This window comes from Arvicanthis niloticus, unplaced genomic scaffold (genome assembly GCF_011762505.2).
Source record: "Arvicanthis niloticus isolate mArvNil1 unplaced genomic scaffold, mArvNil1.pat.X pat_scaffold_315_arrow_ctg1, whole genome shotgun sequence".
Taxonomy (NCBI): Eukaryota; Metazoa; Chordata; class Mammalia; order Rodentia; family Muridae; genus Arvicanthis; species Arvicanthis niloticus.
The window spans coordinates 53340-66917 of NW_023045970.1; the positions used below are offsets into that span (position 1 = coordinate 53340).

At 45.4% G+C, this 13578-nt stretch overlaps 1 protein-coding gene across 4 annotated transcripts in view; it reads left to right on the forward strand.

Moving 5' to 3' along the window:
* The window catches only part of LOC117701902 (protein-lysine N-methyltransferase SMYD4), a 49948-nt gene extending 39832 nt beyond the window's left edge, over positions 1-10116 (forward strand). For 2 of the 4 annotated variants that reach the window (XM_034493311.2, XM_076706319.1), the window contains exons 6-11: positions 2896-3078; positions 3562-3725; positions 5733-5865; positions 6682-6798; positions 6972-7095; positions 8314-10116. In XM_034493311.2, the coding sequence (XP_034349202.1) occupies positions 2896-3078; positions 3562-3725; positions 5733-5865; positions 6682-6798; positions 6972-7095; positions 8314-8467 (875 nt within the window). In that variant the 3' untranslated portion in view covers positions 8468-10116. Of the gene's footprint in view, positions 1-2895; positions 3079-3561; positions 3726-5732; positions 5866-6634; positions 6799-6971; positions 7096-8313 lie in introns of those variants that run through there. The other 2 variants (XM_076706318.1, XR_013070278.1) reach the window with 2 other exon arrangements.
* Positions 10117-13578: the final 3462 nt, after the last annotated feature.

A 13578-nucleotide genomic window follows, 5' to 3' on the forward strand; every position in this document is an offset into this window, starting at 1 on the left:
AAGGCACTTGATACATACCTCAGATTTGCCCTCCAGGTGAGTTGCACCAATTACATGCCACCAGCACTGTTTGCTTCCTTTTTTCCTACCATCTGATTCTGTTTCAGTCTGTTCGTAGTTCTGATCTTGTTATATCCCTTTTTATTGTTTCCTTGGGTTCCAACACCTCCCAGTTTAGTGTTCTCATTGAATTTCATTAGCAGCTGTTTCATTAGTGGCACAGAAGAAGGATTACAGTGTTAACTAGGATAGACTTTGACAAAGAACCATAAGAATGTATCTTATTATCTTTGCATAAATTCTTTTTAATCAAAGTTCCTCAAAAGCCTCTCTCTGTTCCCACCTCAGGGAGTAACTCTGACCACAGATGAGCGTCCAGACCGCAGCACAGGTGTGTGTGGTTCCATCCCTGTGGGAAGGGCACATCTGTGTTGTGCCAGGATTCCTGTCTTAACAAGCCTTGCTGAGGCTCTGTGTGGTTCTGAGCCTGCTAGCACCCTTTGCTCTCCCTTGATGACCTGACACCTACACACTTCTCATTTTGTGGCTATGTCCTGGAAGTATGGATGAGTCCTTATGTTGTTTTCTCTTTTACTTAAATCCATTTGATATGCACCAGGGACACTTCAATCCAAGGTACACTTTGCTAAGGAATCACTCACTTATTTTTATATACAAAATGTCACCTATTAACTGTGGCTGATATGATAACGTACATATTCTCTCTTCCTATTATCTACTAATAGGTGACTAATGCGAAATATTGAGTAATTTTTAAAAATCAATACTCAATTTTTTAGAAATAATTAGAGAGACATTCAACTCTGACACCAGCACCCTACTCAGTTCCTGAGCCTTCCTCTGCCGGAGGATAATCTATAAATAACTCACAAGGCTGACATTACTCACTGTGCTGCAGTCATTTTTTTCTGAGAAAATTTTAGCAACTGTTCTAATAGAGCCTGCCAGTTATCAGTAGTTGAGAATGCAAGTCAACTTTTAATTATGCAGACGCTGATTATTCAGACGACAAATTGTTGGTGCCTGCACGGCTCCTTCCTGCTGCCTACCTTTAAACATTCTCGGTGCTCATTAGCACATGTTCCAGAAGGCAGGCATTGGAGGCTCGGACAGGCACTCAAACCAGCTAAGCACTTAGAGAAGCTCTGATGAAAGATGTTAATGCAGTTTGTAGAATTATTGACTAAAATTGAGTCATTTGGATTCCCTGTGAATTGTATTTACATGTCCTGTTCCTGTCCCCCATAGCAACAGATAATAGGATTGTCTGCAGAGAGACAACATAATTCTTATATTTAATTTTTTTTCCTTTGTCGAACATTTTCACATGATATTTCATGGTGTTTTCTTTGTTCATTACATTTGTATCCAGACTAGTTATTTCTGATAAGCGATTAGTTAGGATTCCTGGCACGCAAACAGTGACACTACAGTTATCTGATTGTTTCCTAGTTTTTTAGAAAACCGTTTCCTTTTAAGTATCAGTGTTTTACACATTTCACCCAGTTTATTGGAAATATTATTTTCCTCCTGCTTAAACCGAGGCTATGATCCTAATTTAAGCTTTTCTAGGTAGCCAGTCTTACACATATCATACCTATTCCTGGCATGTGTTTGCCTATTACAAAACCCTTGTAGGTGTGCAGTTCTTGAAGCCTCTGGTTAAGTGAAATGTTGCGTGTGTGATGAACCTGGAGTGGGAATGGTGTTTTGTTTGCCGCAGGGCTGTTGTGCTTCACATGGCCCATTTTCTGCCTCCTCTAGTCTATCACTGTCTTGCCATTGCCAGAAAACCCTGCTGTGTGTTCCCCACGTGGAGGTTCTCTGCCTGAGAAGCTACATAACCAAATCAGTTAGCATTTTGTTTGAAGAACATGTAGGCTGTTAGAGCTTGGGTCTTACATTTGCCAAAGCCTTGACCACTGTTAACTTTTGGGAGGGGAGCATAGTGGAAGGAAACTCCCAACTCCTCTTTTGCTGTCTGTTTTGGTTTTGATTTTGTTTGGTTTGGTTTTGATCAGGCTGATCCTCTCTTCCCAGCCTCTCAAATGCTAGAACTACAAGAATGCATTCCTCACCTCACCTTTTCTTTGCTTTTTTCAAAATAGATTTCCCCATAGCAACAGAAATCTAACCTAACTAAGCATAGCTGTGCACATGGTATGAAGAACTCACATATGTGTGAACGGAAGTTCATGGAGACCAGCAGCACTGCCTAGAGGCCCCTTGTCTTCCTTCCAGATTTGCAGTTGTCTTGCAGCTGACTGTACTACAAAGAGGTTGTCTGGGATGCAAGACTCTTCAATAAAACACGCACAGACCATTTGCTTACCTGAGACTGCAGAGCAGTTTCCAAACTTTTTAGACAAAGGGCAGGATGAAGAAGCCTGTGGGGTTTGTGTTCACTCTTAAAGCTGCATAAGTAAATAAAGTGAGCTACGCTAACAGGACGCTCGTTCCCGTAGCCAGCCACAGAGCAGGTAAACCGAAGCACTTGGACTGCAAACATCTTGAGGAGATAATCTTAGGAGTGCTATGACTCTGTCCTGCGAGCATTAGGAAACTGTCTAGAAAGTACCCCACTGGTAATTCCTTTTTGATTATTTTTTTATAAATTCTAATCTTGTGGTTTTGAGTGGCATACAGGCATAATGGTTAGGCTCCAGCGGACTTTCTGTGTGCTCGTTCCCTTTGCTTCCTGAGGACTGGAGTTTGCTGTGAGTCATGTTCCATCTGATTTATGTTGGATCTGGCTGTGGAGCCGTGACTCAGATGGGCTTCAGGCCTAGCTGCTCAGTTCATCTTCTGAGGCATAGATGACAAGGACAGGACAAATGTCCTGACGCATATTTCCTTCTGTTCTTGCACTTCCAGGGTCTAACGAGAGCATCGTTGCCAACAGCAGACAGGTACGCCTTGCCACAGGCGTCTTCCCTGTTGTCAGCCTCCTGAACCACTCCTGCAGCCCCAACACCAGTGTGTCCTTCACCAGCACTGTCGCCACCATCCGGGCAGCACAGAGGATCGCAAAAGGACAAGAGATTCTGCACTGCTACGGTGAGCCAGCCTTTCTTTCCACTGTCCTCACGTGAGAAGGATAAGGGGACAGGAATCAGCAGGTACTGGGCCCGTGCCTCCTCTCATCCTCTGAGTCTTTCCTGGGAAAGCCAATGCATCCTTAGGCCAATAAAAAAAAAAGTCTTCTGGCTGTAATCAAAAGACTTGTTGAGGGCAGTGAGCCATGTCCCTCCTCCATGCTGAAGCCTATCCTGAAAATTATCAAGGAGCACCTTCTCAGCTTCTTTTTCTTCATGCCCCAGCAGCTTGGAAACTTACCTACTTCCACCCGTGTTTTGTTGTTTCTTTTGAGATAATAGGAGATAGTACCCAGCCTCACATAGGCTAGCCAGGTGTCTATCACTGAGCCAGAACTCCAACCCGCACCACCATGTCAGTCACATGATGACTATCCCAACCCCTCTGCTGAGTAGGCTTTGACTTTCTTGATGTGAACAGGAACTGTGGGTAATCTCTCTCCAGGGCCTCATGAGAGCCGGATGGGTGTTACTGAGAGGCGCCAGAGGCTGAGTTCTCAGTACTTCTTTGACTGCAGCTGTCCAGCCTGTCATGCTGAGACACTGAAAGCAGCTGCAGCACCCAAGTGGGAAGCCTTCTGTTGTAACACTTGCAGAGTGCTCATGCAGGTAAATCTTCTCTACTGTTCCCAGGGGTCAGTGCTCCAGCTAAAGGTTGTCAGTCACTAGGAGAAACCACCCAGCATTTATAGCAAGCACTATTTGATCCGCACTGTTTCCCATCCCGCAGGAATAAGACACCGAACAACAGGGTTCCTTCTCTATGTGGTTTACTCAGGTAATCAGGTACAGCTCAGCTCTAGTGGCAAGTGGCCCCAACCCTTCCCGGGCGAGGCTTATATCCCTGATGGGCATCCAACGAAGTGATGCCACGCGACATCTCCTCATAGGTCCTGCATATGTGCGTCAGATCAGACCACCGGCTCGCACAGCCCGAATGCCAAATAAGGTCTTGTTTATCTCAAGGGTCTTGGGCAGCCGTCACCATCTTTAGGCAAGGTTCCTAAAGCGCCTTACAACTATTACTGCTTCCATTCTTGTAACTCATCCCTACATGTCACCTGACACTGCAAGCAACCACAGGTTGGATTTCCTAACATTTTCCGTATAAATGACACAAAATCTTAACTTACTCAAGGGGACCAAAAAAACAATAGAAATTTACTTGCTCAAATAAGTCATCAAAAGTTCTGTATCAGACCTGGTACTTGGTAGTTCAGGCCTGTAATCCCAGCACCTAGGAGGCTGAGGAAGAAGGGTCTCAAGTCTGAGGCCAATCTCAAGTGAGACCCCATCTAAGAGAACAACATTCCAAGGAGCTGTTTCAGATATAGCTTAATCAGGTCATGGATTTTCTGTCTGCTCAATTCCATCTCTGTGCCGGCCTCATCAGACACCCTCTGTAGTAACTGTGAGAAAGTCTGAGTTTTCCCTCAGCATTTGAGCCAGAGGGCAGAGCCACAGCGGAGAGCATGAGAACAGACCCTTAGAGAGGTGCTGTTGCCAGGTAATGGCGTAGTCACTGGGATCTTCAACATTCATGCCCTAATGGAAAATGTTCTCCACACTAGAGAGTACCATCCTCATTGGGAATACAGTAAGTGGCATTGGTTATGTTGAGAAGCTAAAATTGTAAAGCCAAGGGTCAAATATGAATCGGTCCCTAGCACGTTTCATTTTATTTTGTTGTTTTAGGCAAGGTCTCACTGTGTAGCCTTGGCTCCTGCCCTCTGCCTCCCAGGTGCCACCATGCTGAGCCCGAGCACCCTTTGCAGTAGTGTTTCCTCACTCCTGCTCACCCTTGAGACAGGCTTCCACTGCGTGTCCCCAACTAACCTAGAGTTCACTTCAGAGCCCTGTCTGGCCTCAAACTTGAGATCCCCCTGTCCCAGCTTCTCAAGTACGGCGATATTTACAGGCCTACACCTAGCTTTCTCTGATAGATTCTTATAGTAAGATGATTATCCTTTGAGCCATATCTCCCTTCTGCTTCTTCCTCTCTTCCTCGCCCCGCAGGGAGGAACTAGATCTAGAACTTATTCCGTAGCTCTGACTGGCCGCAGACTTGCCGTCCTACTGTGCCACTTACTGCAGTATGTCACCACATCCAGCGTTCTATTTGTGTGTTTATTTGTTTATTTTCAAGACAGGCTTTCTCTGTGTAGCCCTGGCTGTCCTGGAATTCACCCTGTAGACCAGGCTGCCCTTGAGTTCACAGAGATCTGCCTGCCTCTGCCTCCAGAGTACTGGGATCAAAAGTGTAGGCTACCACCACCCATTCAGCTTTCTATATTGGTTTTCTTATGGCTTTTTAGAATAGCTATTATACATGTGTTCATCATCTAAAGGCCTGGTCCCAAAAAGAGATGAGAGGGGCTGCTAAGGTGAAAAGGATTATAAACTATCAGTTCTATTCAAAAATTAAATTTTGGAGTGGGATCAGCTTCTGCTTTCATTAGAATTGCTATCAGACCAAATTCACTCAGGCCTTGTTTGTATGGGCTATTGTAGGAGTCTCTTCCTCATCAGGCAGTGACCCTTTAGCTCACGAACATGCAACATGCAGTATTGATAACTGTTCTGGCTTAGGAATAAAAATAGAACTGACGTCCACAGGGAAATGATGTGCTGAGCTGTAGCAACGAATCTTGCACAGAATCTGTCAGCAGAGGCTGTCTGGTCTCTCGCCTGCAGGGCCTTCAGCAACAGGTTCACGTGGCCCAGAAGCTTCTCACAAATGGTAAACCAGGTGAGACTGGCTCCCTTGCCCTAAGCCTCAACCCTTGCCTTGCCTTGCCTTGCCTTGCCTTGCCTTGCCTTACTTATTGAGGACTTGAATTTAATTATCCCCGCACCGGCCACAAGATGGCTGTGTAGGCCAGTGAGACCAGACTTTGACCAGCTGTTACTCTGGTGCCCTTGAAAATATACCTGATGGTTTAAGTCTGCTGCACCAGATAGTTCTAGCAGCTCGAGCACCAGAAAGACTGTCTGGCTTCCATGGGCTTTGTGTGGCTCCAGAGGTTCAATGTCATCATCTTAATTCCCAGCTTATTGACCTAAGCTCCTAGAAGGTTGTTCTGCCCTCGGTAGCAGCAGTGAGTCCTGAGTCCTGCTCTGGGCTAGTGGTGTGGCTCCAGAGTAGAGCTCGGTAGCTAGCCCGAGCTGAGAGAAGGAAAGCAGGACTCCTCTCTTTTCAGAAAGGAATTTGCAGAACTCAATATTAGACCCTGACAAAGTAGGAATCTATTTTGACTATTTTAGCCTAGATTCTGAAGTTGACCTTTAGCCTAGAGTCAAGAAAGCTAACGATTCCAGGAGGAATGTACAGCTGGTTGTACTGGATGTTAGGAGCCCAGGGTAAATGTGGGGAGGCCTCATCTTTTTCTACTGAAAGAGAAAGCATAAGCAACCATCAGCTTCCCTGGAATGCTGGGTGGTTGACTCGGTGAGATAAAGGGGCATTTTCACTTTGGCCTAGCTGATAGACACCTCGTGACTTGGTCTCTCATGTCCAGGATTAGGTCTGTATCTGCTGTGAGGCATTTTTCTTTTGAATCCATAGAGCAAGCTATTCAACAGTTGTTGCGGTGCCGGGAGGCTGCCGAGAGCTTCTTGTCAGCAGAGCACACCGTGCTGGGAGAAATTGAAGACGGCCTGGCCCAGGCCTATGCTACCTTAGGTATGACCAGAGCTCTCCTTCCCCGCCATGTGTTCAGTGTGGCCCCGCCTAGTGTGTTTGCTTCTCTTGCCATCTGAACTGTACTCTTCTCCCTTCCGTTCTGCTTTCCTCCCCCTCAGAGCCGTGGGCTAATGGTGTTTCTTTTCTGGAATGAGACATTTCTCTTCTCACAGGAGACTGGCTAAAGTCTGCTGCCCATGTACAGAAGAGTCTCCAGGTGGTTGAAGCTCGCCATGGGCCATCCAGTATTGAAATTGGCCATGAACTCTTCAAACTGGCCCAAGTCTTGTTCAATGGGTAGGTCTTTCCTTTTCCTAGGTACACAGTGCTCTGTGTTTTACTAGGTGCTTCTGTGGATGGCTTTTTTGCTACAGTGCTTTAAAGCATGTTGAAACTCTTTGATTTCCTCTTTAGGGTATATCTTTGGCCTCTGTTTCACTGATAGACTTTAAGCTTTGAATTTCTTCCTGAGAGATGTGGAGAAAACCTTTAGGTCTTCATGGAGCTTCCTAGGGAGGACTTCTGGGCAGCCTCACCCGCCTGTAGCATTCCTCCCTGCTTAATCATACCTCCCTTGGCTGCCTCAGTCCCTGCTCTCTCAACTCCAGGGCTCTGCCTTTTCCCTGGTTTGCCTCCTATTCCTTTTAAAGCAGTTGTTTTCATCCAGAGGGATTTTGCCTTCAGATGGCATTTGGCAGTGTTTGGAGACAGTTTTGATTGTTACGGCTTGAGGGAAGTGTACTGCCAGCATCTAGTGGGTAAAAGCTAACCCTGCAGTACACAGGACAGACTCCACAGTTAGTTATGTGAAGACTGAGAATCCCTGCTTTAGAGATTAAAAAAGAAGCTGAGGGAACCGCTCAGTTGGTAGCACCCTTGGTGGCATGCACAAGGCCCTGGTTCTGTCCCTAGCTCTACACACACACACACAAAATAGAATACAAGGAAGAGTAGCCCTGATAGGCTGGTTTGTCACCCAGTGTGCCACTGAGGTATTTGAAGTGAAGTATATCCCCAATTTAGTATTTTGTATGGCTGCCATACCTCCAGCCTTGATAAAATCTCATGATGTACATTGGTAAGAGAAAGGGTTTGAAGCATAGACCTGTTTCGGACATGGAAACAGTATGTTTGGTCAGAGAGAGGGAAGGACCTGAGAGACAAGGGCAAGATCAGAGAGAGGGAGTCAGTCAGGTTAGACAAACGCACTCCAAAATGAACACCTGTGTATAAAGCTTTTATAAATGTTGACTAAGGTTTTGAATTTGCCCATTTTTCTCAGGATCCCACACAGGATCACAGAGTCTATCACACACATACACAGTTTTCTCAAATCTGCTTTGCAGTATGCTCATGATAGTTTATCTATACTTTCAGATGGTAAGAACCTAGAGGGCAGAGGCACTCAGACCCTTTGTGCCCTCCTTAAGACCCTTTGTGTCCTCTGTACAGAAAGGAGTCAGCTTTCGTTTAGACTGAGGTAGCGAATTGACAAGATTCCCTTTCTTACTTCAGGTTGGCAGTGCCTGAAGCTCTGAGTGCCATATGGAAGGCAGAAAAGATCCTGTTGGTGCATTGTGGCCCCGAGAGTGACGAGGTCCAGGAGCTCCGGGAGATGAGGTCCTGCTTACTGAACCCATCATTCATCCCTGCGGGGCCCGTGGTGTAGAGCGTACATCCTGTACACCCTCACCCTCAAGAACGGAACTCTGACAATGAGTTAGATGGTCTGTTGGCGTGGAGCTCTCATCAGAAAGGACAGGAATTACCCAACTGACGATACTCTAGCGTCTGGCACAGGGAACACTTGAAAACAGAGATTGAGACACTCACCTGTCCTGCTGGCTGCTGCTTGCAGGAATTAACTGCCCTCTGACAGAAACCCCCTCCCTAGAAAAGCCTAATTCCAATGTCTGTAGAGGCTGCATGCTTTAAAGGGTTGTCGCTGATCTGCAGGCAGCTGATGGTAGCCTAGGGTTTTGGCTCGATTTCATCTCACTAAACGATGAGTCTGTTTCCCTAGACCATCCCTACGGTTTCTAGTAGTAATGAAGTGCTGTGTTCCACTCCAGTGGGAACTTCAACTCTTAGTCTTGTATTGTAATTGAAAAATAACGTACAGCAAGAAGTCAGTACGACTCCTTACCTCAAGAGACACACAGTTCTGCTTACAATACCCTGCTTCCTCAAAGTCTTCATTAAGACTGGTGATGTATAAGACTGATGATGTATAGTTTGTGAATGGAGAAATAAATATGGGGCTGTCTTACTGCTAGGCAGTTCCTTCTTGAGATGGCAGCTCTGTATTTGTTTCCTACCAGTGTTCTAATTCTTACTCAGTGGCTTTCATTAAATCTTCTTGGCACTCGCTGTCCAAGCACTGATGCAAGTCAACCTTGTAGGCATGACTTTATAACATATAGGTATCCTTGTCAGCACACTTGAAAGCAGACTACTCGAGTTGTTTCACTTGCAGACAGAATCTCACTCTGTAAGCCAGTCCAGCCTCAAAACATCATCTTCCTGCTCAGCCTTCCAAGTACTAGGTTTATAGGCAAAGACCACCTGGCCTAGTTTGAGACTGCCATGTCTCCTCAGGCTCACACATGAAGTACAAACTGTGTGAGTACGAAGAATGGATTCAGGAATCTGCACGACACTCCAGGAGGAGCTGTGAGTCTGTCTGCACGACACTCCAGGAGGAGCTGTGAGTCTGTCTGCACGACACTCCAGGAGGAGCTGTGAGTCTGTCTGCAGGACACTCCAGGAGGAGCTGTGAGTCTGTCTGCACGACACTCCAGGAGGAGCCGTTGGTGTTGCTCACTGGTAGACTGTGAGGCTAGCGGTTACATCTCCAAATGCCCCTGAGTTCTGTGGTTGTGGACACTGCTGTTTATGGTTTCCAACTGAGACAGAGGGAAGGTCACTGCCCCTTTCCCAGAGGATGGCTAATGGTAGTCCAGACCACCAGGGACAGATGGCTGTGGGGTTTCCTGACTCGTCCTTAGTACACTATTGCTGGTGACCAATTTATTTGGATGAATTAATGGGAAAAAAAGACCCAAGTCCATACACTCTGCGTTTTAGAACTTGCCCATCCTAGCCATGCCCAAGAAGTAGCTGTTGATTGTCATGACATTATAATCAGGAAATAAATAGTCCTGAAGATGCCTGGCAGCAACTTTTCAGGAAGCTAGGTGTTAAAAGACAACATTTGAACATTTGTGGACTGGAAAATGGGCAGCATTTGATTCTCCTGCTGTCGATTAACTTACCCTGACAAGGAGGTGACCTGAAAGGTTTGTTTTGTTTTGAGTAGAGCTTTTTCAGGAAAAAAGTTTAGTCCTACAGACAACTCTATATAGTCATTTCAGTCCAAACACATGCCATGTGTTTTGTTCCTGAAAGCCCTGTCACGCTTTGTAAAATAGGTGCTCTTCCCCAAAGGATATGCTTAGCCTGTTACTGAGCAGGTTTTGTTTTATGCATAGAAGCTTTTGTAGATGCTTTGTAAGATGGCTCAGTAGTTAAGAGCATCTACTGCTCTTCTGGAAGTCCTGGGTTTGATTCTCAGCAGCTAACCCCATCTATTATTCCAGTTCCTGGGATATGATGCCCTCTTCTGGCCTATGTGAGCACTGCATGTACATGGTGCACAGACAAATGCAGGCAAAACACTCATCATATACATAAAATAAAATTTAAATTAAAAAAAAAAAAAAACTCTCATTGTCTCCTGTGACCTTAACTTGAGAATACCTATAACTGTGCTTATATTAAAGGCTGTGTGAGCTGCCCACCGTAGCAACACACCTATCAGCACTCAGAAGGCTGAGACTAGATGGTCAAAAGCCGTCTGGGCTACAAAAGACCTTGTCTCAAAAATAAAAGGGCTGAAAGGGTGTCTCAGCAGCTAAGAGCACACACTGCTTTTCCAGAGGGCCTCATTTCAGTTCCAACTACCCACACTGAGTGACTCATAACCACCTGTAACTCCAAGTCCATGAGAGCCAACACCTCTGGCCTACATAAGCACCTACGCTCAATTACACACACGCACACGCACACGCGCGCACACACATAAAGAAAGATACACATAATTTTAAGAAAATCTTTCAAAGTAAATAAAAAGAAAGATAAAACTATGCATTTCATCTTGGTAAGGTGGTGTACGCTTTTAATACCAGCATGCATGAACCAGGAGATCTATGAACTCTAGGCTAGCCTAGTCTACATAAATGAGTTCCAGGGTAGCCAGGGCTGCATAGTGAGACCCTGTCGGTAGGCATGTGGGTGGGAGGGTGGGTGGGTGGATGGATGGATGGATGGATGGATAGATAGATGATAGATAGATAGATGATAGATAGATAGATAGATGATAGATAGATAGATAGATAGATAGATGATAGATAGATAGATAGATAGATGATAGATAGATAGATAGATAGATAGATGATAGATAGATAGATGATAGATAGATAGATAGATAGATAGATAGATAGATAGATAGATAGATAGATAGATGGGCTAGAGAGGTGGCAGTTAAGCATATACTGGTCTTACGGGGAATCTGAGTTCAGTTCCTAGCCTCAGTGACAAGCAGCTCAAGCCACCAGTAACTCCTGCGCCAAGGAGATCTGATGCTCTGACCTCTGCAAGCACCATACTCATGCATGTGTCCACACTCAGACACATACGTACACATACAACTAAAAGGAAAAAATAAAATCATGTCAGATATACATGCCTATAATTCTAGCACATGGGAATTAGAGGCTGGGAGGATCAGGAATTGAGTGCCATTCTGCACTACATGAGACCCTGTCTCAAAAAATACAGACCGAGGCCAAGAGGGGTGGGACATACCTAGAATTCAGGAGGCAAATGCAGATGGACATCTGAATTTGGGACCCGCTTTGTCTACATAGCAAATTCCAGGCTAGCCAGGCACATCATAAGATCCTTTCTCAAAAAATAAATAGGCCTAGTTGGTAAAATGTAGCTTGCCCTCCAAACACAAGAACCCAAAGTCAACCCCAGAAACTATGTAAAAAGAAACAAGGTGTGGTGGCACTTGCTTGTGAGCCCGCATTGTCAAGGTGGAAACAGATGGATCCATGGGGCACAATGGCCAGCCAGTTACTAGCTAGTCTACTTAGTATGCTCCAGGCCAGTGAAAGACTGTCTGAAAACAAACAAACAAACAAACAAACCGGTTAGGAAGAGGTACCATGGTGGCTCATTGGGAACAGATACTTGCCATACAATCCTGGCAACCCTCAATTCTCAGGGGCCACTAAAAGTGGAAGGAGAGAACCAACTAACTCCACAGAACTGTCTCTTGACAGTTTTGTGCTGTGGCACACACACACATACACACACTTGTATACATGCATATGCATACAAATCATAATTTAAATTTTTAATTTTATGTGTATGGATATTTTGCCTACATGCATATCTTTGTGTGCACCACATGTGTGCAATGCCTGTGGAGGCCAGAAGAGGACATCAGATCCTCTGGAACTGGATGGAGTTACACAGGGCTTTGAGCCACCATGTAGGTGCTGCAAACAAAACCATGGGATCTCTGAAAGAGGCTCTTAATCACTGAGCCATCTCTTCATCTTCTCAATAATATATATTTCTGGGGCTGGAGAGATGGCCCAGCAGTTAAGAGCCCTGACTGCTCTTCCAGAGGTCCTGAGTTCAATTCCCAGCAACTACATGGTGGCTCACAACCTTCTGTAATGAGATCTGATGCCCTCTTCTGGTGTGTCTGAAGATAGCTACAGTGTAATCATATACATTAAATAAATCTTTAAAACAACTAACTGATACAAAGGTTAATGCAACAACATGGAAGATAGAAAAATAATATATATTTCTTTAACTTCCAAGTTAAAGTTTTTTCTTCTGTTTTACTTGTTGGTGGGTTTTTTTGGTTTTTGGTTGGTTGGTTGGTTGGTTGGTTGGTTGGTTGGTTGGTTGGTTTTTGAGACAGGGTTTCTCTATGCAACAGCCCTGGCTAGACCTGTGTAGACCAGGCTAGCCTCAAACTCAGAGATTCACCTGCCTCTGACTCCCAAGTGCTGGGATTCAAGACATGTGCCACCACTGCCACCCCACAACCACTGCCTGGCTTTTCTTTAACTTTCAAAGGCACCATCTCCTGAGAAATGACACCCAGCACTGTCCTCTGGCCTCTACATGACCCCATGTACAACACATACCTGCATAAACACACATAAATACCTAAGTAAACCTAGTCTGGCTGGTTTGGAACATCTGCTGTGGTTTGGATTGTGTCCCCCAAGGCAAAGATTGGGTCCCAGTGTAGCACTATTGGAAGATGGTAGAACTGTTAGGGTTTAGGCCTGGTGGGACATGGATAGGCATGCCAACCAAGGGGAATCTCTGGCTTCATCTTCTCTCTACTTTCATGTCCTAAGACAAGTCACAAGGCTGCTTCACCACACGTGTGCCCAGAAGCAAGGGGAGCAGTCATGGCTGGAACCTCTAACACAGCTGTTGATTCCCCCAGATATTTGTGATAGTAAGAGAAAGGTGAGGAACCCCACCGCAAGTGTTAGTAATTGTGTGTGGAGGCGCCCTCCTGGGGCGGGACGTCCCTCATTCACCAGCACTCCACAAGCAGGAAATGGTGACTTTTGCAGAGCTTAAGCAGAGCCAGTTCCAGTTACAAGTATGTAAATTCATAAGGACCAGTTTCTCTCCATACTAAACATAGCTTCAAACAGGAGAAGGAAAAAGCAAAAG